General features: G+C 49.3%; 1 protein-coding gene across 1 annotated transcript in view; it reads right to left on the bottom strand.

The window, feature by feature from the left end:
* NT5DC2 (5'-nucleotidase domain containing 2) overlaps positions 1–26616 on the bottom strand; it is a 237027-nt gene that overhangs the window by 173048 nt on the left and 37363 nt on the right. Inside the window, exon 2 of the mRNA XM_085629752.1 lies at positions 543–727. Coding sequence (XP_085485878.1) covers positions 543–727 — 185 coding nt within the window. The remainder of the gene's footprint in view (positions 1–542; positions 728–26616) is intronic.

The following is a 26616-nucleotide window of genomic DNA, read 5'->3' as shown; positions in this document are numbered from 1 at the left end:
GTGTGGAGTAAGTCTCCCTAACTCTACCCGCATGACTCAACTCATACTGCTCCACCAGGATGTTGCGTGCATTGTTGTTCAACAGTGTTTAGAGTACATCACCCTACCTCTTCCCCCATGACTCACCTTGTACTGGTCCACCAGGATGTTGCATGCAGTGTTGTTCATCAGTGTGTATAGTACATCACCGAGCTCTACCCCCACGACTCACCTTGTACTGGTCCACGAGTATATCGCCGGCTATGTTGTTCATCAGTGTGTAGAGTACGTCACCTTACCTCTATCCCCACGACTTGCCCCATAGTGCTCCACCAGGATGTTGTGAGCATTGTGTAGAGTACGTCACCCTACCTCTACCCCTGCGCCTCACCTCGTACTGCTCCACCAGTAGGTCACAGGCAGTGTTGTTCATCAGTGTGTAGAGTACGTCACCCTACATCTACCCACACAACTCGCCTTGTACTGGTCCACCAGTATGTCACGGACAGTGTTGTTCATCGGTGTGTAAAGTACGTCCCCCTACCTCTAACCCCACGTCTCACCTTGTACTGGTCCACCAGGATGTCGCGGGCAGTGTTGAAGATCATGCTGTGAAGAGCATTGGAGTACAAGGCCAGCGTGTAATCATAGTCGAAGCCGTAGACCTCAATGTCCGACAGGCAGACTTCATTGTTGGCATACACAGTGGACTGGTTCAAGAGGTTGCACACCCCCGGCGGCAGGAGATCTGCCAAGGAAATACAAATACAACCCAAGCATTATTATGGCAATAATCCCAGCAGCCACCCAAACAGAACCAGCAGATCAAGTGAACAGTGAGGAGAGTTTATTTACAGATGGACAATGATCACCTCGCCAGTGTTGGCAAAACATAAAAACTCACACAAACAAGGTAAGATTACAGAGCAGATAGCACCCCGGCTAGGCTGCCCAAGGTGTTGGACCAAGAAGTGGTAGCGAATAAGGTCTGAATATGGGGCCTTGTCCTATCCCATAAGTGAATATTTGCAGAGGAGTTTGAACACATGGGACTTGTAGAAACCGGACAGATGAGGCTAAGAGACCATGTTGGCGATAAATGAAGCTGGTACACTCTGGGAAGACCACAAAAGGTCCAGGTCTGGATGAGTGAAAGGTTTTGGAAGAAAGATTGGAGGCAAGACTTTTTTTTTTTTTTTTTTTTTTTTTTTTAATTATTTTTATTGAGAGTTCATAAAAACAAAATCTTCAATACAGAACACATTTGTAGAAAGATTAATACGGTACAAGGCACATAGGTGTAAAAGCATTTTACAAATTCATCAGTTCAAAAACTTGATTATAAAGTGCAAAGTGTAAAGCCAAAAAACAACAACGAATTTCGACAATTCAAATCTCAATTGTAAAGTGTAATGTGCAAATATAAAGTGCAAAATGCGTAGGGAGAAACACTCTAGCAGACTATTAGCTAAGAAGATATAGTTAAAATTAAATGCTGTCAGGAAATACAGTAAAAAGGACTACGATTCAAACACACTCCAGAACTTCTCATATTTCTTGAGTGCCCCAGATCTCAGTGCATATTTTCTTTCCCTGCCCTGGATTCGTAATAATTTTGCCTTCCAAGCCTGAAAAGTTGGTACTTGATCGGTTTTCCAGGACTGTAAAATAAGAGATTTGGCTATTAAAGAAGCTATGAAAAGGGACTCATCATATGGAGTGTGGCACATAGAGCAGCCTAGTACAGGGACTAAGTCATCGAATATTATAATGGTTTTAAGCTCAGAGGAGAGGTATTTTTCAATTTCCTTCCAGAATGGCTGGATTTTAGGACATTCCCAGACAATATGTTTCCAGTTCCCTTTCTCCTCGCACCGAAAACATTTATCAACAACTAGGGGAAAGATACTATGGAGATAAGCGGGAGTTCTATAGATCAACCATTTATTGTAAAATTGCATGCGTCTAAAATTAGCGCCACGGAAAATTATTTTATTAAATTTATTTATCTTGTCCCATACAAACTTGTTGATTTCAATGTTTTCCCTCTTTTTCCACCTCTCAATGATCCTACTGGAACATTCCTGCCCTTTATCCTCTTTTAATAATTTGATCCAGATGCTCATCTTTTTTGGAATTTTATTATTCATAGCTGTCGAGATAGTTTCTTTGTGGTATAGATTTCCTATATCCAACCCTCTGAGCCTTTGATTGAGCATACAGAAAGACCAATTCAAGGTGGAATGTGAATAATGTACCTGTCTGGAGATTTCATCCCATGACTTCCACCTATTGCCAATGAGGAAGTCTTCAATCTTCACAAAGCCATTTTCTTTCCAGAGATTTATTATTTTACTCTCCATACCTCCCTCTTCTCCAAAGTTAAAGTTGTTCAAATCCGTTGTATTACTTATTCTAGGGATGGAGTAGAATTTCAAAAACTGAATTTTCTGTTTGAAAATCCACTGAAGGGACTTGTAGCGAACTTTCTTTGGATCTTTTATAATTCTAATTGGATCAATTATTTTTATTTCTGACAGCATCTTCCTCATAAAAAAATTGTCTGCTTCGTTAGTGTCTGAGAAAAAAAACCTAAAACTATGATGTGCAAAAGATGCAAAGTAATATTCTCTAATATTTGGAAGGGACAGCCCTCCTTGTGCAAACGGAAGATATAAAGTGTCACGCGCAAGCCTAGGAGATTTTTTAGCCCAAAGAAAAGAAGAAATCAGAGCATCCACTTTATTAAAAAAAGAGACCTGAATTGGGCAAGGTGCGGTATCAAACAAAAAATTAAAAAGAGGTAAGACCGACATTCGTATTAATGCTGCTCGCCCCATCAAAGATAGGGGTAATAAGTTCCAACGATCTAAAAGAGACCCCACCTTTTTTAACAATGGTGAGAAGTTCAATGAAAACAGATCTTCCAGATTATCCGATATAAATATTCCTAAATACCTCTTTGGGGATAGATTATATATTTGCCTAAATTCTGGTATTAAAGTGTCTACAGTGCAGTTTACTAAAATAATTTCTGTCTTGTTAACATTAATTTTATAACCCCCTAGATTCTGGAAATCTGAGAATATTTTTAGAATCTTCAATTGACTAGAGGGTTTGGCATCTAAGAAAAGGGCAATATCATCAGCGTATAATTTTATATTAGTCATACCAACTATTGGGGCTGTGTCGGTGCGTATATTCCTAATCGCAATCGCCAAAGGTTCAATGAATAGCGCAAATAAAATTGGCGACAAAGGGCATCCTTGGCGCGTGCCTCTAGTGACTAGACATGTCCCAATATTAGATTTGTTAATGATAATCTGTGCCTTAGAATCCATATATAGTTGTTTTAAAAGTATGATAAAAGCATCCGGGAAATTGAAACTGTGCAAAATAGCAAAAAGGCAGTCCCATGACACTAGGTCGAAGGCCTTCTCTGCGTCTAGAAACCAGATTTGAGCCTTCACTTGATTAGTTTTAAAAAAATCTAGTGCTTCCAGAACAAACTTTGTGTTTGAGTGGAGATGTCTGCCTGCAATAAAACCGCACTGATCGATAGCTACAAGGTATCCCACAATTTTATTCAATCGGTTTGCTAAAAGTTTTGTAAAGATTTTATAATCTGTATTTAGGAGACTTATAGGTCTATATGAATTTATATTCTCCTTGTCCTTCCCTTTTTTCAAAATGCTAACCACCACAGCTGAATGGAAGGAGTCTGGCGGGGGACCTCCTTGGAGTAAGTCGTTCAATAAAAGTAAAAGTTCTTTATGTAGGGTTCCTCTAAATTTTTTAAAAAATTCAATAGGAAAACCATCATCACCGTTTGCCTTACCGTTAGGAAAAGAGCTGATTACGTCATCTAATTCTGACATTGAGAAGTCCTCTGTAAGGCATTTCTTGCCCTCATCGTCTAATTTCGGTATTGCCAGATGCTCTAAGAACTCCCCAATGGAATCAGATGAGGCCCCTTCGATTGCTTGATAGACTCCCTCATAGTGTTTTAAAAACAACTCGCCAATAGAGCCTGTAGTCTTAGCATATGATTTGGTGATGGGATTAATTAATTGATCTATTCTATTGCGAGCCTGCTTTTCTTTGGCTTGCCAGGCCAAAAGCTTGCCTGTATATTCGCTCTCCTCATAGATCTTCTGGGCATAGAGATTGCTATTAGTTTCACCCAGGATGTAATAAAAATCCCTCATCCTGCCCTTAGCCTCATTAAGCTTTTGCCCTGAGTGCGCTGATCTAGTCTTGTAGTGTTCTTGAGTTGCTTCCGTGAGATCGGTTTGAAGTTTTATTTTCTCCTCCTTTCTTGCCTTCTGCTTTGGTATTTCTTTAGATGTTATGAACCCACGGAGTGTAGCCTTGAAAGCATCCCAGATCATATTTAATGGGGCAGTACCTCTATTCTGTGTGAAAAACTGCTCAATAAATTCTTCAATGTCTGTACACCATTTAGGATCAAGGAGGTTAAGATTGTTAAAAAACCATCTTCTAATAGGGCTTATATCTTGTAGTCCCAACTTTACCTCCATGCAAACTGACACATGATCAGAGAAAGCATTGGACAGATGTAAATAGTTATATAACTCTAAGTCATGAGAAGTTAAAAAAAAATCTAATCTGGATGCAGAGTTATATTTTGCTGAGTAGCATGAATATTCTCGTTTAAGAGGATTGGAGAATCGCCAATGATCCATGATATCAAGATCTAATTTACAAGATTGAATGGCCAAAGCAGTTTGGGGTTTATTTTGACGGCGATCTTTTTTGGAGGAGTCCAATTGAGGGATCTGAAGAAAATTAAAGTCTCCCCCCCATAATATTAACCCAGGGAGCCCTGTCATGGCGTTCTTTAACTGTAAAATTGGCAGAGAGTTATCCAAAATTGGTGCATATATTGTAGCGAGGATTATGTCAATATTATTTAATTTCCCATGTGCAATTGCCCATCTACCTCTATGGTCTATGGCTGTGCCAGCCAGAGTGAAACCTACATGTTTTCCTATTAATATGCATACTCCTCTCTGTGCCAACCCAGCTGAGGAAGATATCCTATGGCCGGCCCAATTCTTCAGAATTTTATCTGAGTCCTCCTGATCTTTATAATGGGTCTCTTGTAAGTAGATGATGTCTGGGTTTAAATTCTTTAACCAACTTTCAATAGCATTTTTTTTTCGAACATTCTTAAGACCATTTGTATTAAAAGAAATAAACTTCACCATATTATTAATTCTTCAAGAGGAGGAGGATGGAACATGCGACAAGGCAGCCGAAATAAATAAATATGGCTAAGGGAATTTTAAATTTCAGCCTGTAAAAATAAGCATTAATCAACAAACCAGCAATAAATAATCATACAAAAAATTTTCAATAGTAAACTCTTTGTGCAAATAGGCAGATAGGGAGTACCGTTGTATAATGAGAATAGCGAAACCTCACTTTGTACAAATATGCAACTAAAGAACAGGAACATCTCACTGAGCAAATAGGCAAATAAGCAAAGTGGTTGTATAATGGCAGCAGAGCCTTTAGCAGTAGAGTTATATGAAAAGAGCGCAACCTCTCTTTATGCAAAAAATGGGTAATATGGTTGTGCAAATAAGCAAAATGGTAGTACAATAGCAGCAGAGCCTTTAGCAGTGAGGTTAAATGAAAAGAGCGCAACCTCTCTTTATACAAACAATGGGTAATACGGTTGTGTAATAATTTTGCAAATAAGTAGCAGAAAACCTCTCTCTGTGCAAATGAGCAAATAAACAGTGCAGTTATATAATAGCAGCAGAGACCTCTCTTTTGTGCAAAAAAGGCAGAACATCAATGTGATCACATAGTAGCAGCAAACCCTCTCTTTGTGCAAATAAGCAAACCATAAGGGAACTTATCAGACCAGATAATAAGGCAGAAGGCCTTGTCCGTGCCAAAACTGTGTTGAATTTAGAATTAGAACAGAAGATTCTTCAATAAATGAACTCTCTATTTTTCCCCTGCAACACCCCCCTTCACCTCCCCTCCCATCCCAACCCCCCCTTAGAGCGGACGGTACCCCCCCGTGTCCCACTTCCGTCCTTCTCTTGGATTTCTTCTTTTTGGATGCCATGTCGTTGCATCCTTGTGTGCTTCCTGGCCCTGTCGTGGACTCGCCCATTAAATAGAAAAATAATTAGCCGTAAGCTATGGACCTAGACCTTCAAGGAGTGCCTGAGCTTCGTATATGTTCGTAAAAATAAAAAACTTCCCTTTGGCCAGTACTTTAAGTTTTGATTGCTGCACAATCGTAGCCTGGGCTCCCTTGTTTTTAAAAGAGTCAATCAGTTTAACAAAGTCCCTGCGTCTATGAGCAGAAGCTGCCGACATATCTGAAAAAATTCGAAAATTATTTGCGCCGTCAGCATTGAATAATTTCTTAGAATAGGCAGTGCTTAGAATTTTCTCCTTCACCCTAAAATCAGAGAAATTAAGCAAAATTGTACGCGGATATTTCAGATTGATTGGTTTATGCGCAGGGACTCTGTGCGCTCTTGTGATCGTTAAATCTCCTTGGAGCTCAGGTATGGCTTTTTTCAAAAGGGACTCAGACCACTTAACTACGTCTTTATCTTCCAAACCCTCTGGTATGCCTACCAAGCGTAGATTCGACCTCCTATTATAATTTTCAAGGTCCTGCATTTTTTCCGCTAGCTGGATTCTCTCTTTGTTGGCCACCAAGAGGTCTTTCTGTATTGCCGATAGGGAGTCCTCTAAGGATGAAATCCGCGTTTCAGCTTCAGTGACTCTTAAGGGAAAGTTGCCAAAATTTTCTTCCATTTTTGTGAGCCTGCTGTGCAGCTGAGAAATTTCCTGAGCCTGGGAGTTTTTGAAATCCCTTAATTCCTGAAGGATAGTCCCGAGCAAAATTTCAATAGAGTTTGCTTTTGTAGCACTCGGGAGGGGAAACAGTCCATCCTCTTGAGAGGCCTGAGAAGCCTGTGGGCTTAGCTCTTGGCTTGGAGTTTTCGTAATGCGAATAAGGCTAGGACTTGAGAACAGCTGAGCCGGAGGGGGAGAAGGGACCTGAGACAGTGCAGTGTGGGAAGAATTTCCATTTTCTGAAGTTAGTGCTGCAGGAGTTGCTTCTTCAGAACCTTCAAGGCCCTCCTGACTGAGATTGGAGGCAAGACTTTGTCCGAGTCCAGCCCTTGAGCAGTCTTACTGAAAAGGACAGGGTCCACACGACCATCAGCTACCAGCTTTAGGGAGGTGGTCTGGTCTGTCAGCTGCAACAGCTTCTCATCCTCTCAGTGTAATTGCGACCAACAGACGTGTGTGGGATTCTTGCGGGGGTTGTTAAATAGTGCATATCTTGATGTAAACCTTGTGCCTTCTCCCACCACTCCAGTCCGATGTAAGGGTAGCCATCAAAGACTGGCAGCCAGCCTGTAGCTTGCTAGGACGTTGGCACCTGCCTGCGCCATCTTAAGGAGAGATGAAACACTGACTACTTCGGGTCAGCCCCTGGGCTAGAGAGGCGCTGTGGCTCAGGGGTTGAGGGACCCCCTTGAAGAACGAGTCTGGGCTGGCTGGACTTGAGCCTCTAGTGGCCATGGGGCCCAGAACAGTAAGCGCCATTTCCCACAGGTCATCATGAATGGCCCATTAGGAGGCTTGTAAACACGCCTCCTTCTCTGGCCTTGGAGGCCGCCCCCGCGCATCAACGACGTGGCCTATTCTGCCCAGCACGAGAGGGGCGGAAGGGCCTCTTGGCATCAGCAGTTCTATTTTAATTAAAAAGCGGGCAGAAGCCCTTCTTTCTGCAGCATCCGTCTGGGCTTTAACTCCCGCGGCTCTGAAGCACAGCAAAACGAAACCAAAGGGTGCGGCGTAACGGCCAGAGCTGGCGACTTTAGAACGGAGAGACCGGGTTGCAGTCTCGGCGTCGGCTCAACATCCTGTGATTCTGGACAAATCACTTAATCTCCCTGTCCCTACAAAAATGAAGGCGTCCTGGTGGAAGGCAGCTGGTGCACGTGCAAAGCGCGCCAGTGCCTTCGGGTAGAGTTCGTGCTATAACAAACGGAATCAAAGAAACGAAAAGCTGCCCAACTACAGACACGAATAATCATTAGTAAAACTCGTGAACTATTGAGGGAGGGGGGGGGGCGTTGTAGCCGACGCTGTATTAAACAACGAAGTTCACCAGGGATCCCCCAATCCCCTCCCCTCCCCCCCCCCCCCCCCCCCCCGGGCCCGGCAAAGCGCTTTAATTGCCAAGTTAGGCTGAAAGCGGATTCTGTGGACGGCCAAAGTATCCGAGTTTTCAAGCAGGGAGGTTTGTAGTGGGGGGGAGGGTTTCTACACGGGCGGGGGGGGGGCTGGCTCCGAGCACTGTAACATAGGGCAGGTTACAACCGACCCAACACAACGGTGCACCAAAGCACAAGCCGCGCAACGCTTGCACCAAAGAGCACGTGGCAGTATGCATCGCACTCTACACGCAATCCCTTCTTAGCGCTGTAATGAGTCTTGGTAAAGCGAGGCACTCGTTGGACAGCCCGCATTTAAATCTGTGAAAGATACTGCGGACTCGAACCCGTGTCCGGCAGACTACACCGATCTACTGCAGACACTGGCCGCGGAGCTATCTTACAAGCCATTTAATGTGCTACAGGCCTAGTTTATGCTACACACTGCAGCGTGCGCGCTTCCGGGGAGGTAAACTTAACTAGTATCAACCCACCCCCGGGTGCCTATGGCAGTCCGCCTGCAGCGGCCGTCATCTTCCTTTCAGACTTGTGAAACTGGCTGGTTCTAGCCCCTTCCTTCAGTCTTGCCCCGGGGTCTTCGATGGGGAAGTGAATATACACCAGAGCTCTCCCTCCCCCACGGCCGACCCCTTCCTCTCAGACTGGTCAAACGGGCCGGTTCTAGCTTGCAGCGCGGCCCTGCGCCCCTTTCTCGGGTCTTCACCTGGGTCTTTGATGGGGGAGGTGGAGATTAACTCGAGTCCCCCCTTCCACACCACCTCCTGGGTCTTCAAAGACTTCAGCCCTCTTCCCCCGGCGGGGGGACATGGCCGCGGGGTCCTTTACAGCCTCACAATAGAAGGCAGAGCTCGTCTCCGCCTCCATACCCCGCAGCGCTGTGGTTACCAGCAGCCTCGCACGTCCAGGGTCACCCCTGGGCGAGGGAAGCAATTTTTAGGTCTCACCTGAGCCAGTGCTTTAGCGCTGCTCTGGCGAGAGTTTTAGTAAGCAGGATTTGGAAGTGAAAACTAGTGGCTTTTTTCAGGCCTCCAGCTACAGTGCATATGCGCCGGGCGCGCGCACCTTTTGTCAGCCTGCGTGATCTCTTTCGCGGCCGCTTTGATGTTCTCAGTGAGCCGCGCGGCCACTGAGAACATCAAAGCGGCCGCGAAAGTGCACGCCATTTGCCAGCCTGCGTGCCTCTCTCCGCCTTAGTGCGACGTGCCCTACCCCCCTCTCTTATCCCACTTCCTGCTTGTTTACTTTTGTTTCCCTCATGGTCTCTGCCTCTAAACTCTGTGGCTATCTTGGAACACACACGCACGCACGCACCACTCCCGGGCGATCGCTGCGAAAGCGGCCAATGCTTGTTCTTTAATGGTCTTGGCTGAGTGATTGAGCACTGTTTTCTTCTCCCTTTCTGCAAATTGACCCTCCCTAATATTTAATAGTTAAGAGCTTCAACATATTCATTGTCTCATCCAATTATGCATTGCTATATTTTCTTATTGATCCCTTCGTCCTTCAACATTCTTCCTACCATCACCACACTCTCTTGTTCGTTCGTCCTTATGTTGTCATTCATTTTTCCTTGTCCATTAATCCGTATTAAGCCATAATTCATACGTTTATCAATTTGCCCTTACATCTTAACACTTTAATGAGGGCAAAACCAACATTTCCCTTTCACTCAGCTAGTCACTCGAATGTTTTCTTTTCTTTTTTTGCAGTTTGTATAGTGAGAAATCGATGCAAAGGTATTGCAGCGCTTGACGTGAATATCGTTTACATTAAAGAAGGACACGTTCATTTTTTTAAGCATGGGTAGATTAAGTGGTTTTCCCAGAATCAAAGGATGTTGAGCCTGCTCAGAGACTCAGACTTCGTTCCAAAGTCAGCAGTTGTGGGTATTGGCACTTCCTACGCACTTAAAAAACACAACATACGCCCAAGAAAGAAACCCGTCTGCAAATACAGCCAGACTATGACTTTCTCAAGACTCCTTTCTAATTCAGGGTGCAAAAAAATAGCTGTATCGCGGAGATCGAGCGAGGATAACCCCTGGGTTTGGCATTACTGAAAAGTCAGTCTTCTCCATGTATGGCGCTGAGGCGGGCGCGTGCTCTGTGCTTCCTTATGTATGTATCCTGTTGTCGTGGAGACACGGATGACGCTTAAATACAATACAGGGAGGCTCTACGGGTGCTGCCCGGAGCTCACGCACGATCCAGTGCTAGCCCTTCGTTGCCCTGGGATCCCACGCGTGACAAAAGCATGAGCGAGATCAGCAGCATCGCCAGTGGGGCAGCAGCCAGCGGTGCAGTCCGAGCCGAACCCCCCAGTGCAGCCAGGATCATCGATGCCAACAGTAACGTCGCCTTCCGTTGCTACTCTCCCAACACTTCTCCTTGGAGGAGATACACCGAGGTAACACGCCGAGCAACCATTCCTACTTACGGCACCAATAGCATGCCCCTCACCTTCAACACCTGGTCATGCGCAGGCCAAGTCACAAAGTCTCAAGTCTGTGCCCTCTTCCACAGCACCCCCGCCACCCCCCATGAGTTGTGACCTCGGTTAACCCGGGCCTGGTTTGTTTTCATCCCATTCCGATACTTCTGCTTTGTTTTTAAAAGAAGTTATACTGAGGGCTTTAAGTGGGATGAAAAAACTGAGGGGGTCTCTCAAAGTGGCGTGGCTGATGTACGTAAGGGCGTGGCTTAAATGTTGTTGCATCTGTGATTGAATCCAGATGTTTAATACAGCAAGTATCATCACACGTTCAACAGGCCAGGTCTATTGAGTTTGTCAATGGTTGTTCGTTGCATAAGACAAATAAGCAACTACTACGGTCACGTTGTATACAACATTAAAAATGCTTCAGTTCTGAAATGATGAGACTGAAAGTACTATAACGAGTCTCTCTGAAGTTGCATCAAAGGCAACAAGCATTGGCATAGCCAATAGGTCTCGCTTTTGTGACCTTATAAGTATTTAGTTATGCAGCACAATATCCTTGGTGCAACAACAACAACTGTTGCATGGCTAAACACTTATAAGGTCCCAAAGGCGAGACCTATTGGCTATGCCAATGCTTGTTTAAAAATGTTTATTTATTTAATGCAATTTTATATAGCCAGAATTTACCCAAAGGTGTCAGAGCGCTTCACAATAGAACCAAGACCGTTACATGAGGAAATTTACATACTTAGATGTTACAATACAAAAGAGATAGATGAAAAAGTGAAAAAACAGATGGCAGTCACACAACAATCAAAAACACAATAGGACTCTGACCGTACAGGCATAGATTACATATTTACAACATTGTAAGAACTTCCTTAAGGGGCATGGAAAGGGATGCATTAGTACTGGACGGTAGGCCAGCCTTTGGGGGCACCAGCAAGTGAAGGGGCTGGGTGCCAGGCTCCGGGCGGCACCCGCCAACAGGAGCAGCCCGGCCAGTCGTGCGAGCACCAGCACATCCCTGCACCCCCAGCCAACCAAGCGAGCACCAGCCCCACTACCCTAGCCAGCCGTGCGGCACACCCCTGACCCCGCAGCCACCCACGCGAGCACCGGCCCCGCTGCCCCAGCCAGCCACGCAGGCACCTGCCCCGCTGCTCCAGCCAGCCACGCGGGCACCTGCCCCAGCCAACCACGCGGGCACCGGCCCCGCTGCCCCAGCCAGCCACGCTGGCACCGGCCCCGCTGCCCCAGCCAGCCACGCGGGCACCGGCCCCGCTGCCCCAGCCAGCCACGCGGGCACCGGCCCCGCTGCCCCAGCCAGCCACGCGGGCACCGGCCCCGCTGCCCCAGCCAGCCACGCGGGCACCGGCACACCCCTAACCCCGCAGCCAGCCGCGCGGACACCGGCACACCCCTAACCCCACAGCCAGCCGCGTGGGCACTGGACCCGCTGCGCCAGCCAGCTGCGAGAGCACCGGCCCGCTGCCCCAGCCAGCCGCGAGAGCACCGGCCCCGCTGCCCCAGCCAGCCGCGAGAGCACCGGCCCCGCTGCCCCAGCCAGCCGCGAGAGCACCGGCCCCGCTGCCCCAGCCAGCCGCGAGAGCACCGGCCCCGCTGCCCCAGCCAGCCGCGAGAGCACCGGCCCCGCTGCCCCAGCCAGCCGCGAGAGCACCGGCCCCGCTGCCCCAGCCAGCCGCGAGAGCACCGGCCCCGCTGCCCCAGCCAGCCGCGAGAGCACCGGCCCCCGCTGCCCCAGCCAGCCGCGAGAGCACCGGCCCCCGCTGCCCCAGCCAGCCGCGAGAGCACCGGCCCCCGCTGCCCCAGCCAGCCGCGAGAGCACCGGCCCCCGCTGCCCCAGCCAGCCGCGAGAGCACCGGCCCCCGCTGCCCCAGCCAGCCGCGAGAGCACCGGCCCCGCTGCCCCAGCCAGCCGCGAGAGCACCGGCCCCGCTGCCCCAGCCAGCCACACGAGTACCAGCGCACCTGCCAGCTGCACTAGCACAGACACCTCCCTGCTACCCCAGCCAGCCACGCAAGCGTTATGTAGCAATGGGGTAACCCAAAATTCCACTGGACCCGGGTAGCATACAGTACAGTATAAAGTGGTCACAGTAGAAACCAACTTAACAAAGGGCACGGTTTGATTGCTCAAACATTACATGTTCATTTCACATGAATGTGAGTTTATTTACACAATCTTCATTTTAATAATCAATGACAGCAAGATTGTCAGAACATTCATTTTAAAATGGTGCGGCGGAGGGGAGGGGGCAGGGGGGGGGGGGGCGTCATAGAGTGCTCAGATGCTTCGGACCCTGATTGCAGTAAAGGTAATTCGATCCTTATCCTGGGGTCTTCATCAGGACCAAAGAATGGGGAAGGGTGGGAATTTAGGACCATGACGGGCTACTATACCACATGGTCAGGGATACGTGGGTAAAAAATCCACACTCGATAAAGGTTGATGAGAAACCTCCCGAGTTGATTGCGATGTACTTAATTAGATATCAACCATTTGATCGAATGAATTTGATCCAGCTGTCCGACTCTTGAGAAGTTGTCAGACAGCTGGATCACATTCATTCGATAAAGATCTAATTACCTTTACCGCAATCAGGGGTCGAAACGCCAACGGCTTCTAATTATCTCTCAAACTTAAGACAACAGAGAATATTTAAAAGAGTCTATTATTGGTTATGTTTGCTGTGATTAATTTGCCATCATTAGGCTGGACAGGTGTCAGCTGTGTCTGATGAGCCGCGCGAGCACCGGCACAGCCCTGCGCCCCCAGCCAGCCAGAGCACGAGCACCTCCCTGTGCCCCCAGCCAGCCGGCGAGAGCACGAGCACCACCCTGTGCCCCCAGCCAGCCGGCGAGAGCACGAGCACCACCCTGCGCCCCCAGCCAGCCGGCGAGAGCACGAGCACCACCCTGCGCCCCCAGCCAGCTAGCCAACCAACCAACCAACGGGAGCACGCGCACCTCCCTGCGCCCCCAGCCAGCGAGCGAGAGCACGCGCACCTCTCTGCACCCCCAGCCAGCCAGCGGGATCACGCGCACCTCCCTGCACCCCTCTGCGATGCCTCTTCAAACTTCTCATTCACTCCTACAAAGCCCTCCACAAGTCCAGACCCACCTACATCAACAACCGCCCAACACTACACAAACCGACCAGAGAGCTCAGATCCTCCACCCTCGCATTGGCCCACGTCCCTCACATCTGTCGTCACAGAGGCCGCTCCTTCTCCTACCTCCCCCTCGACCTACAATCTTCCCCATCTTTGAAGGACTTCAGGAAACAGCTCAAGACCTGGCTCTTCGACCACCACCACCCTCCGACCAAGGTTCACTGAACCCCAGCTCCTGGAGACCCCCCCCACAAAGTACAACCCACAGTCTACAAGACCCTCTGAAGCACATTTGCGCCCTAGTCAGCGTAAGCACACGCACCAACTTCACCCCAGTGTAAGCACAGGCACTGCTGTGCCCCAGTCACTTCGAGGCACCCGTGCTCCCTATTAAGTGTGCAAACATGCATCTTTAGGAGTCACCGTTTGTGGAGGCAGGGAGACTAGGCTCCTCTGCCCCATAGTCCGTCAGAGCACAGGCACAGCTGTACTGCAGTCAGTGTGAGCACAGGGCTCTGTGGGCATCAATGCACGTGACGGCACGGTGACCAGGAACCAGTACCCCAGTCAGTTAAAACAGCCCCACTGCGCCCCAGTTAGCGTGAGCACACAGGCCCCGCTGCGCCCCAGTGTGAGGACAACCACAGGTGTACGGCTGTCAGTGAGAACAAGCACAGGTGTACCGCAGTCAGTGTGAGGGCACAGTCGTCCCAGTGTGAGCACAAGCAAAGATGTACTGCAGTCAGTGCGTGCACAGCCTCTCTTCCCAGTCGATGGCGCATGCCCCCCTTGTGACTGGGGGGCATGTGCGCGCACCGAAGACGCCCCAGTCACAAGGTGTGCTGCAGTCAGGGTGTGCGCACAGGCCCCGCCGCGCCCCAGTCAGGGTGAGTGCGCAGACCCCGCTGCGCCTCAGTCAGGGTGCACGCACAGACCCCGCCGTGCCCCAGTCATGGTGCACGCACATGCCCCCCGCGCCCCAGTGTGAGGACAACCACAGGTGTATCCCAGTCAGTGTGAGGGCACAGGCACCCCAGTGTGAGCACAAGCACAGTTGTACTGCAGTCAGTGCGCGCACGGCCTCCCTTCCCAGTCGGTGGCGCATGCCCCCCTTGTGACTGGGGGGCATGTGCGTGCACCGACAGGGGGGTGTGGGGTCGGTGCGTGCACATGCCCCCCAGTCAAAAGGTGTACTGCAGTCAGTGAGCGAACAAAGGCCCTTCTGGACCCCAGTCAGTGTGCGAGCACAGGCCCCGCCGCGCCCCAGTGCGCGCATAGGCCCCACCGCGCACCAGTCAGTGTGCGCACACAGGTAAGTCTGGCCATCAGTGAGTGGGACAGGCTGTGCAAGGCACTTCTGGAACCATTCAGAGCCCAGCTTGACTCACAGTCCGCCCGTGCCCAGCCACGCACTCAGCCACGCACCCAGCCCAGACGTGCACTATGTGCAGGCAGGGAGGTCGGTGGATTTCCCTCCAGAGGAGCCGCTGGGAACCAGGGGTCAGCAAACACCCGATCCCTGGGGTACGGCCAAGACCGGCCTGAATGAGTTTACTTTTTCAAAAGAGGGGCTGGCCGACTTTCCTCCATGGTTTGATTTTCAGAACTCTTCCTGCGCGCATAAAAGCTCCGGGTTTCACCTCCCAGCGCTACGCCAGCCGCCGCCACGTACTGTGGGCACTGAAGGCAACATAAATAAATCAAAACGATCTTGGTGCCATGGACGTCCACGAAAGGCCCCGCCCAGGGAGCCCGACCTCTCTGCTCAGACATCGAGCCCCGTTACAAGCACAGTGCGAGAGTGGGTTTTACACAACTCCACGCAGCCTGGGGCAAAGTTTAGGTGTGCTTCGTCTATGCGCTATAAGAAATCACAGGGTTCAAGGATAAAACTGGAGAATAAACTACAGCATGAAGTCTTGTGGTCCGCTCTGCCATGCGCACACAGCCTCCAGGGACCTGAACAGTGATAGAAGGTGTACAAGCAAGCTTCAACCCCCCACACCCCCATCCCCCAGGACCTTCAGTCAAGTCTTTGCAGCGCTTTCCTCACAGCAGCACTTTCATGAGGACTCTGGTGTAACCTCAACATACACAAGTGAGTAGGGAAGGCTTTACCGTCCACAGGACCGGCTGTACCTTACTCCTTGTAGGACACCAGTCCCCACAGTGGAGAAACAACCTGCTCTTCACGCCAGCTGCCCAACTTTAAACTGCTTTGTATCATCCACAACGCAATAATTGGGAAAGGACCACTCTCCATGAGGAAGAAAATCACAAGATACATACAGCAGATCTGTGACTAGGGGAGAGTGTCTGAAAAGTTTCAGCGCTCCGTCCATCATCTCCTTGTGTTGGCTGCATACAACAAAGGAACCTCTCCTCTAGTCCGGCTTCCCACCTCAAAATCCAAGCATATGAGAGAGTTAAACAGGTGTGGTACATCTTTCTCTGTCAAACCAAACTATGGAATCCAAGTGTCCACCGATAACCATCTCAACTTCAGAAAATTAATTACAAATGGGATCTTCGATATAGGACCATAATAGTATGTACAAGATATTAGAACTAAAACGTGAATAGATATCTAAAAAATGATCTACAACAGGGTGTGTGTGTATATATATCTATCTCTCTCACACACAATGCATGTACATTTACACAAAAAAAGGTTAAAGTGACGTTATAGTTAGGTGAAAATTTGACAACTTCAAGTTTAAATTAAAAAAAAGTGAAATCCACCAGTTCAAGTTATTTCCAGTAACTAACGTGTGCCACAGGGTAACTATAACTCACACACCCTCCTCGCCCAGTTTCTCATCATTCATTTCATTGCAAGTGCTGCAATACCAGAGATAACTGTAACTGGTATATTTCAGAGAGACCGCTCACAGACATCGCCAGAACCCACAACATCATCTCCTATGCCAATGATACCCAGCTCGTCCCCTCGCTCTCAGCGTACCCCACCTCGGTGAAGACCAACTTCCACAACTGTATGAAGAACAACTGCTAAAAGCTCAACACCGACAAAACTGAAGTTCTGATCTTCGGCTGACACCGCCTTCTAGAATGACGTCTGGTGGCCATCAGAACTCAGACCACACCCACAACCTTTGCATCATCCTGGAGCAAACTCTCCATTAAACGTCAGGTCAACACAGTCTCCTAAGCCTGATTCCACATAGCTTTCAAGTGGCTTCCCTTCAGCACCAGGAAAACAGTGATGCAGGCCCTCATAACCAGCCGACTGGACTACAGCAACGCACTCTTATGCAGGCACCACCACCGAACTCATGAAGACTCCAGACGATTCAGAACGCAGAAGCCAGACTAACCCTCAAGCAGCCTAAGAGGACCCACATCACCCAGTGCCTGAAGGACCTCTACTGGCTCACTAGCCAGAAGGAATGCCAATTAAAGCTCCTGACCCATACCAACAAAGCCCTCCATGATCAAGGACCCGATTACATGAACCACCGCCCGAATTTCCACCGACCCTCCAGGAACCTCTAGTCACCTCGCCATCACACATATACCCTGCATCCGCCTCTACCGCTCTAGTGGACACTCCTTCTCCCACCTCGCCGCCAAGCCCTAGAACGCTCTTCCCCTCCACCTCCACCCTCGCTGACCCACTTCAGGAAGGGTCTCAAGACCTGGCTCTTCAAATAAAACCCGCAGCACAGCACCTGGATACCCTCCTGGGTGACAAGATGCACTAAGTACAGATTGATGGAACAGAAATCATGTGATTAACCATCCAAATACATGTTTCCAGAGGAGCTGATCCTTTAGAAGTAAAATAAAACTCCAAATAGAGCATTCTTGATATGAAGTGGAAGGACGTTCCAGATTCTGTATTGCTAGAGAAGACTCTGAAGCAAGGCCTTTAAAGAGTATGAAAGAAAAAAGCGCTTAGTTGGGGCAAGTGTTTTGAGAAGATAGAAGGTACACAGTCTAAATAATAACAAAGAAGTGATGATGAAGAGAAGAGGAAGGAAACCTATTGAATAAGAAGAATGAATATGGAATGGAAAAGAGTGCCAATCAATGATAAGCGATGGGTGACTCACACGGCCATCAAGAACCGCCACTCTGTAGACAACAGAAAAAACATAATCTTATCTCAAACAAAAGCCATAATCCATTCTGTACACAAGGTGCAAACCATTGTGCAACACACTGCTCTAACTTAGAGCACCTTAAACAGACAAACCAACAGATTCACAGAATGAATCAGCCTCGCGGGTCCAGGAGCCTGCCTAACAGGAGGTACATACAGCACAGTGTGCAGGAGCCTCGCTGGTCCAGAAGCCTGCCTGACAGGAGGTACAGCACAGTGTGCAGGAGCCTGCCTAACAGGAGGTACATACACCCCAGTGTGCAGGAGCCTCGCTGGTCCAGAAGCCTGCCTGACAGAAGGTACAGCACAGTGGCCAGGAGCCTGCCTAACAGGAGGTACATAAAGCAGTGTGCAGGTGCCTCGCTAGTTCAGGAGCCTGCCTAACAGGGGGTACAGCACAGAGTGCAGGAGCCTCGCTGGTACCGGAGCCTGCCTAACAGGAGGGACAGCACAGTGTGCAGGAGCATCGGTGGTCCAGAAGCCTGCCTAACAGGAGGTACATACAGCACAGTGTGGAGGAGCATCGCTGGTCCAGAAGCCTGCCTAACAGGGGGTACAGCACAGAGTGCAGGAGCCTCGCTGGTAACGGAGCCTGCCTAACAGGGGGTACAGCACAGAGTGCAGGAGCCTCGCTGGTAACGGAGCCTGCCTAACAGGAGGTACAGCACAGAGTGCAGGAGCCTCGCTGGTACCGGAGCCCGCCTAACAGGAGGTACAGCACAGAGTGCAGGAGCCTCGCTGGTCCAGAAGCCTGCCTAACAGGAGGTACAGCACAGAGTGCAGGAGCCTCGCTGGTCCAGAAGCCTGCCTAACAGGAGGTACAGCACAGAGTGCAGGAGCCTCGCTGGTACCGGAGCCTGCCTAACAGGAGGTACAGCACAGAGTGCAGGAGCCTCGCTGGTACCGGAGCCTGCCTAACAGGAGGTACAGCACAGAGTGCAGGAGCCTCGCTGGTACCGGAGCCTGCCTGACAGGAGGTACAGCACAGAGTGCAGGAGCCTCGCTGGTACCGGAGCCTGCCTAACAGGAGGTACAGCACAGAGTGCAGGAGCCTCGCTGGTCCAGGAGCCTGCCTGACAGGAGGTACAGCACAGTGTCCAGGAGCCTGCCTAACAGGAGGTACAGCGCAGTGTGCAGGAGCCTCGCTGGTCCAGAAATCTGCCTAACAGGAGGTACATACAGCACAGTGTGCAGGAGTTGCAGTTGTCCAGAAGCCTGCCTAACAGAAGGTACATACAGCACATTGTGCAGGAGCCTCGCTTGTCCAGGAGCCTGCCTAACAGAGTTACATACAGCACAGTGTGCAGGAGCCTCGCGGGTCCAGTTTCTTATAATATTTTACTTGGAGTAAATATGCCTGTTAATCATCCAAAGATTAGTTCTTCCGCCACTTTCGTTTCGCTTGACGTAGTTTTAATTTTTCTACTTTCAGGTCAGGGGAAAACCATTTTGACACAATGTCGCTGCTGCGGTTTGGTTTTTCCACAGAGGAGCAAAGCGGTCGCTAGCCTGTGTTAACCAACTGGCAACCTCTCTTCCCAATGTGTCAACTCCCAGATAGTTGGTGTTCGGCACAGAAGTTGCCAAAGCCCTACAAAACTCCTCCATATCAATTCGGGCCCAATAGGCAAATGTAGTCAGATTTCAAAGAGGTCAAGGTTGGTACTGCACTTGTATGGGTAGAATCGCTGGTGGAGGTAGAGCTGGAGAGATAGAGCAGACAGAATCAATAGTGACCACCCACTGCCCCATTTCCAAGGCCAGACTGGCCTTCCCCACTCTGGCATTTTCCTGGTGGGATGCAGGCTCAGGGGCTTGTTTCTGAGAAACATGGGCTTCCGTGACTCCAGGCATTCACCATTCTAATCGAGGCCTCCAGGAGAGTGGGGCCACTTTGAACAATTTAGGCCAGGGCAGATCCTGGTTTCCTGTCCTGGGGAAGAAGTCTGCTGGCCATGCAGGGCCAAGAGCCTGTCCCTTACTAGCAAGTCCCAATGTATCCACACAGGAACACCAGCCGGTCCCTGTAGGAGAGTAGGGTCTGCTATCCTATGGTCACCCCAAATTTTTGCTTTTTGCTTCACTGGTTTTTGACATATTGAGGCTGTGGGCCTGCCAATCAGACCCCCAGTCTGCTGTTCTCTCTACTAAATTTACACTATGCACCATAGGTGCATAACCAATTGGAAGTGGATCACCCTGTGAGCCCCTGTACCAGTGTACACTAGGTACCCAGGGCATTGGTGTATCTAAGGCCTACCAGGGGCTGAAGCATGTATTATGCCACCCCTGGCCTGGCCTAACAAATTTGACACAACTGGCTGATCACTCAGCTGGGGTAAGTTGGTGTAACCACCTCTTACTTAGGTGTAGTATGTCTATACCTAACCTTAAATGGGACACATGTTAACCTATAAGTCACTCCTATGGCAGGCCTTGACAATCCTGAAGGCAGAGTGCTTGGTTCCATGTGAGATGGTGCTCTGGCATGAGCTGAGCCTGTCTGCAGTGGTCGGAACCCCTTCCTTCTACTGTTTCCAGATATCGTCATACCATATACTCTTAAGTGCATTATGAACCTCGCGGTTAAATGCTATCTTTCGTTTGGCTTTATAAAAACATGTCGAGTAAGGTGTCATACGAATTGGAATACTAACCCCTCGCCAATTCTGGCGACGGGGTTAGCATTCCACCCTTCTAGAGGGACACGACATGTACAGTACCTGAAACCCGGGTAAAATCAGACATAGCCTCAGCTCCACAAAATGGATGCTGCCACCACAGACACAAGTCTGCCCTCCTGCTGCTGGGAGTCCTTCCAGCTTGGGAGGTGTGGACAAAGGGTTTCCTGCCATGGGAGGTGCATGCACCACCCCAGACAGGATTTTGTGTATTGGTCAGGTAGGGCTTGAAAGGAACCAGACATGCCTGAGGCTCACAAGGAGCCTCGGTGCATATGCCAGTTCAAACCGGTCCTGGGGCACACCAGCCCTGGACCTGGGGCGAGCTGGACAAAGGATTGGGGGTGTAACCACCCCCCTTCCTGGTCCCACCCCTAGGGAGGGACCTAGCAGGTAGTCCGGCCCCTAGAATCCGAATAAAGGTAGGAGCTGTGTCCTAAGACTTTAGACATCCTGGAATCAACTTAACTACAAGAAGAAGACGGGAACTTCGACGCTCTGCCGCACAGAGGACTGAAGCCAATCTCCCCTGTGGTCAGGGAGTGACCACCTTGCTAACGCAAGCACCATCCAGCGAATCAACGTCTGCTTTGCCGCCGCCTTCCGCCCGAGCCCAGAGACTGACAAGACCTGGACCTCCAGACCTCTCACCGCCCGATCCACAGGCCCTGAAAAGAAGGAACTCGTGGAGGCACCGAGACACGTGGAGCCAGCCATCTTGAAACGACCACGACAAGCTGCAAGCGCGACAACCGAGGCTCCCTCCAAGTTGTGCTTTGGGATCTGAGAAGCCCAACATCCGAGCAGCATCTGCACCAAAGGTGAGCCCTCCAGCATCTCCACGATCTGCGTGGGGCCCCTCTGCATTTTGCCACTCGACGCGCCTAACCGGTTGCTGGCCCGTTGGCTAGTGGCCATCTTGGCGACGAACTTCAAAAACTACACCGCTGGTCTGGTTGCTCCAGACTGGCCCTTGCTCCTCTCCGAAGGAGCAGCCCCTCTGACCTTGCTGGTCAGAACCATCAGCTTATTTCGCTTTCCACAACAATTGCTTTTGCCAAGGCTTGTTTGCTTCGATCAAGTCGCCGACACCGCCGACAGCGAGAGCCTGCGTGGGACAGCTCGTGAACCGACTGCTGGACGTCGTCGACCCTCAGGGACCACGTGGCTGCAGAGACAAGCTGCACCTTTCCTCCTGTTTGCACCCGACATCGCCTGGTACCCACCTGGTGCCACGCTGGTCACTGGCTAGTGACTGTGAACACTGTCCCCTCTGCTTACAGGTCTTCTACAACTCCGATCCACCCTTGGTTCCACTGCATCTCTTCTGGACCGACCGCCTGCAGCATCTTTGTCTTCAGGCTCCATTGAACAGATAGAAGAAACCCGACGCACTTCGAGACCTATGCACCCGCTTCCTGTGGGTGAGGTAAAGCTGGCACTCCGGTGCCCAAGTGTAGAGAATCATCTCTAGTGTCTGTGTTTCCAATCTTGAGTTCATAGTCCATCCGGAAGATCCTTTTTGCAGTAACTTTGTAACTTTTACGCACCCATTGAAAACCTATGGGAGCACGCGTGTGACTATTTGCTCTGCACACGCAACCCGTGGACCTCCTGGTCACTAACTAAAGTTAGCTCCTTGTAGGCCCAGCGATTCTAGAGGCCCTAGGCCTTTTCCCTTTCCTGTTCGTGGTACTTATACCACTATTTTAGTATATGGTTTGAGCGGCCACCAGGGCCTATCCATATAAAGTGCAACTTCTGTGTATTCTAACGTATTCTTGTTTAACGATTTGTGCTCCTGTGCTCATAAAGAGTCTAGGGGATACTTTGAGAAATAAATACATATATATTTTCAATATATATCTGTGTGGTGTCCTTTCATTGGTATAAAGGGGGGTTACATTTGGTAAAACAGCCTGCTTAACACGTTTCGCGAGTTTAGTCTCAAAGACTGCTTAGCCTACGCAACCACTAGGGCAGCTAGTCCGAAAAGGTTGACTTACAACCACACCATAAGGGTTGCTTGGCATGGTACAAGGTGGTCACTTTAACTAGTGAACAGCATATACCAGGCCAACTTCTCACAGTCCCTTACTAGCAAGTCCCGATGTATCCACACAGGGACACCAGCCGGTCCCTTACTAGCAAGTCCCGATGTATCCACACAGGAACACCAGCCGGTCCCTTACTAGCAAGTCCCAATGTATCCACAAAGGAACACCTGCCGGTCCCTTACTAGCAAGTCCCAATGTATCCACACAGAAACACCAGCCGGTCCCTTACTAGCAAGTCCCAGTGTATCCACACAGGAACACGAACCTGTCCCTTACTAGCAAGTCCCAATGTATCCACACAGGAACACCAGCCTGTCCCTTACTAGCTAGTCCCAGTGTGTCCATGCAGGACCTTCAGCCTGTCCTTTACAAGCAAGTCCCTGGTGTGTCCAGACAGGACCCATAGCCACGTGGAGCCAGCCTGCCCCTAATGAGAGAGTCCCAGTGTGTCACACAACCACAAGCCTGTCCTTTGCGAGCGCGTCATGTCCTCACATAGGAGGATCACGAGAAACGCCCATTATATGAGCAGGTGAAGCTGGCAGTGGCAGCTTGGTACTGCTAAGGCTTCTGCCTATAGTCGCCAAAGAGTCCCCCTTGGTCCTCACAAGTGCAAGTGAAACGGGGTTTGGATGGCCTCCCACGCCGTGCAGTCCACACACAGACCGCGCCTACAGCCTCTGACTGGACCACCGTAGCCGGTACCGAAGCCTTCTGGCAGGCCTGTTCATCTGCATTAAAGGCATCCTGAGGCTTACTGCAGGACCAGCTGCACTCCCTGGCTGAGAAGACAGCTCGTACTGTGTCCGGCAAGGACCCCGGATACCCGCTACGCAGTCTATAGCGGTCAGGGGCTCCCACTTTGCCCCAGTAGGTCTCCCTATATATGGTGCATGTGAGGAGTGTGTGCCTGGGCGATGATGTTGTGTACCCGAAGGGCCCCCACACTGGAGGTCTAAAGACCCTTTACACCGCCGTCGGTAGCACCACGGGCCTCCCACCACCTTCTCACACTGCATGTACCCCTGCAGGTCCTATGGACACCTGTACAGCACTGGGAACCTCCCCAGGCAGGGAGTCAATTCACATAACAAATACCTTCCATTTCACACGAGTGTATCTGGGAGCAGGATCTCACTTGCGGCCTGGGGTGAGGACTGGCACGCAGCGCTGTATGCCTGCCTCCAGGCACGTACTGCACAGAGGGTGGCCCACAGAAATGATGCTGAGGCCAGGAGCCTGCACAGCGCCCCTCCGGCCACACAGCGATTTCACCACGTCAGTCAATCCTTTGTGAATAGTGGAGGCCGTCCCTCTACCCCTCTCGGCCTCCCCCACTCCTTAGATCGGCCTCATGATCGGTCTTCCCTCACCCAGCACCGTGCATTGTACAATTCGATGCACACGGAGCCATGCTTGTACCGAACTCCAAGACACGGCAAAGCCTCAGCAACCCCGACACTGGACTAAAACACTGCACCGCATAGGACACCGCGCACCACCACCAGGCCTGGAGCCCATTTCCTTACCACCACCAGCCCAGCGGGCAATACACTAACAAACACTGCCCCGGATTGGGCCACCCCCGAGGCCTGCAGCCCCTTTCCTTACCCCCACCCCAGAGTGTCACTCCACCACCAACGCTTCCTGGAGGGAGGGCACAGACCCTCGTCTACACTGGGCGGCAATCTAACAGAGTAAGGACCGGCCAGCAGCTTGTCCCACAGGGGTATAAACAAGCATTTGCAATGAAATAGGTCTCGCGTTTAGGAGAGTTTAAGCTATTGGAAATGTAAATGACAATGCCTTCTATTTATGTTTTGAAAACGAAAAAATAAAAGGCATTGTTAGTTGAAATGTCAATAGCTCAGAATCACGTAAATGCGAGAGCTATTGCATTGCAAATGCTTGTGTACGTGTGCTTCTGTACAGGATAACACCCAAAGACAGGAGACCTCTATGGCTTTCACAACTGTATGATTAAACATTGAATCTTCTGAATAGAACATTTCATCCCAACCACCGTTTTCTGATGTTGCATGATGCCCGTAGTTTGTTGTGAAGTCGAACAGAACTGGTCTGGAAATAATGCTGTAGGGCTGGAGGTTTAAAAAAGAAACTTGCTAGCCACACTGAATCGAGTGGTGACTGGGGCAAGCCACAAAGGCAGACGGTCCCCAGCTTGCAACAATGACTCCGGGATGGTCCCCAGCTTCCAACAAGGATGCAGTGGGTGGCCACACAATTAAAATTGTAATAACTGTCATAGGACATTTAAAGACCTGAAGCATCAAAGACAAACCATTCATGTTTTTTTTGCTTTGAACCATTTGCTTTTTTGTGAATAATGACAGCACATTATTGTGCTGGTTTTACAAAATTGTAATCAAGTAACAACGAACTTTTATATCTTAACAATATGTTGAGTCCTCTAAACCATTTCACCAAAACTTTGTGACAAATGTCAATGGAGGGCTGGAGGAAGGCTGTCAAGGCATTTTAAAATTATCCACGGAAACATCATTGTGGATTCATTTTCTACATTAGGCAAAGCCAGATAGACCATAGCACACCAGTGTTGACCCGAAGAGACTGCTTGATATGGTTATATGCACTTTCACCAAGCCATTTTTTTAGACCAATGCTGAAAATGACAAGTCTGCTGTGCAGGCACCCATTACATAGATTTCTCTTACGTACTTGTAATAAGTTGGACATTTTTTAAAAAGCAAATCTAAAATTCAGACTGGCTGGAGGGCTGCACGTTTAATTAAGCACTCCACCCCATCTACCAATCAATGTCTCTGGTTGAGCAACCTGCTCACAGGTGTCAGCTGGTATCAGTTGTATACCGCAATCCATTAGACAATGTTAGAATACAGTCTATTTTTCCACTTTTACTTTTTAAAATATTGATGGACAATTTTACCTTCTAAACACAACAGCAGTGGGCTGGCCTCCTAGTCCCCATTACTATGACAACAAAATAATAGGAATTAGCCTCCTGCCCAACTTCAATAGTTGCGAGGAATTTTAATGGGATCACTCCCGAGTAACAAAAAACAAAAACAAAAAATAAACACAATACACAACAGAAATAGAAGTCTGTAATGGTTGAAGGCCTTTGACAGATGTCCCTCTTTGCCTCATCAAATCGTGTTACACTATTCACCAACTATTGAAATTATTATAGCCTTTTGAAAAGATATTAAAAAATTATATACTTTCGGGTGACAACTGCTTTTATTTGCGTCACATCCGAGGTAAAACGTTAAAATGAGAGAAAAGCATGGCTCACGAGCGATGCACATTGAAGAGAAGACATACATTGACAGTACGTGATCGAAATCCGGAACAGATTTCTAGGATTTAAACGTTAGCTTAAGGAGAGAGAGTTCGATGCATGAGCCATCAACCAAGACAATAGGCGCACCTGCAAATACAAGCACATGAAACGGAAAGCCCGAAGTCACCTTGCAGTAGATAGGGCAGCTACTGTTCCAGAGCTGCCAAGGTTTCAAATTGCTATGTGTGACATTTTTTATAATTTCATTGTAATTATGAGTGACATTTCAACGACTATGAGTTACACTTGCTCGTGAGCAAAATCAAGCAATAAAGAGGAGAGAAACCGATAAATATCAGAAATTACACCCCTCCCTGTGAGATTACCACAAACCCTGCACCTTCTCTGTATCTTGTGAATGTGCATCTGCATATTGACATCCTGTTTTCACAAATACACACACAAAATTCACCTCAAGTGTGTACACATACCTGTGAGCCAGCACTCCCATATTGAAGCAGAGCCATTTTAGGGTGGAGACCGCTACAATGAAGCCATTTTGGCTTCAAAAATCGTGAGTCTCTGGCCTGAGTAGGGTCTGTTCTATATGCATATTTTACTCAACTCAAGGTATATGCAACAAAAACTTATTCTGGTTGAAGC

The sequence above is a fragment of the Triturus cristatus genome, chromosome 10 (genome assembly GCF_964204655.1).
Source record: "Triturus cristatus chromosome 10, aTriCri1.1, whole genome shotgun sequence".
Classification (NCBI taxonomy): Eukaryota; Metazoa; Chordata; class Amphibia; order Caudata; family Salamandridae; genus Triturus; species Triturus cristatus.
Note: the sequence above shows the minus strand (reverse complement) of the source record. Positions and strands in the feature narration are given on the sequence as shown.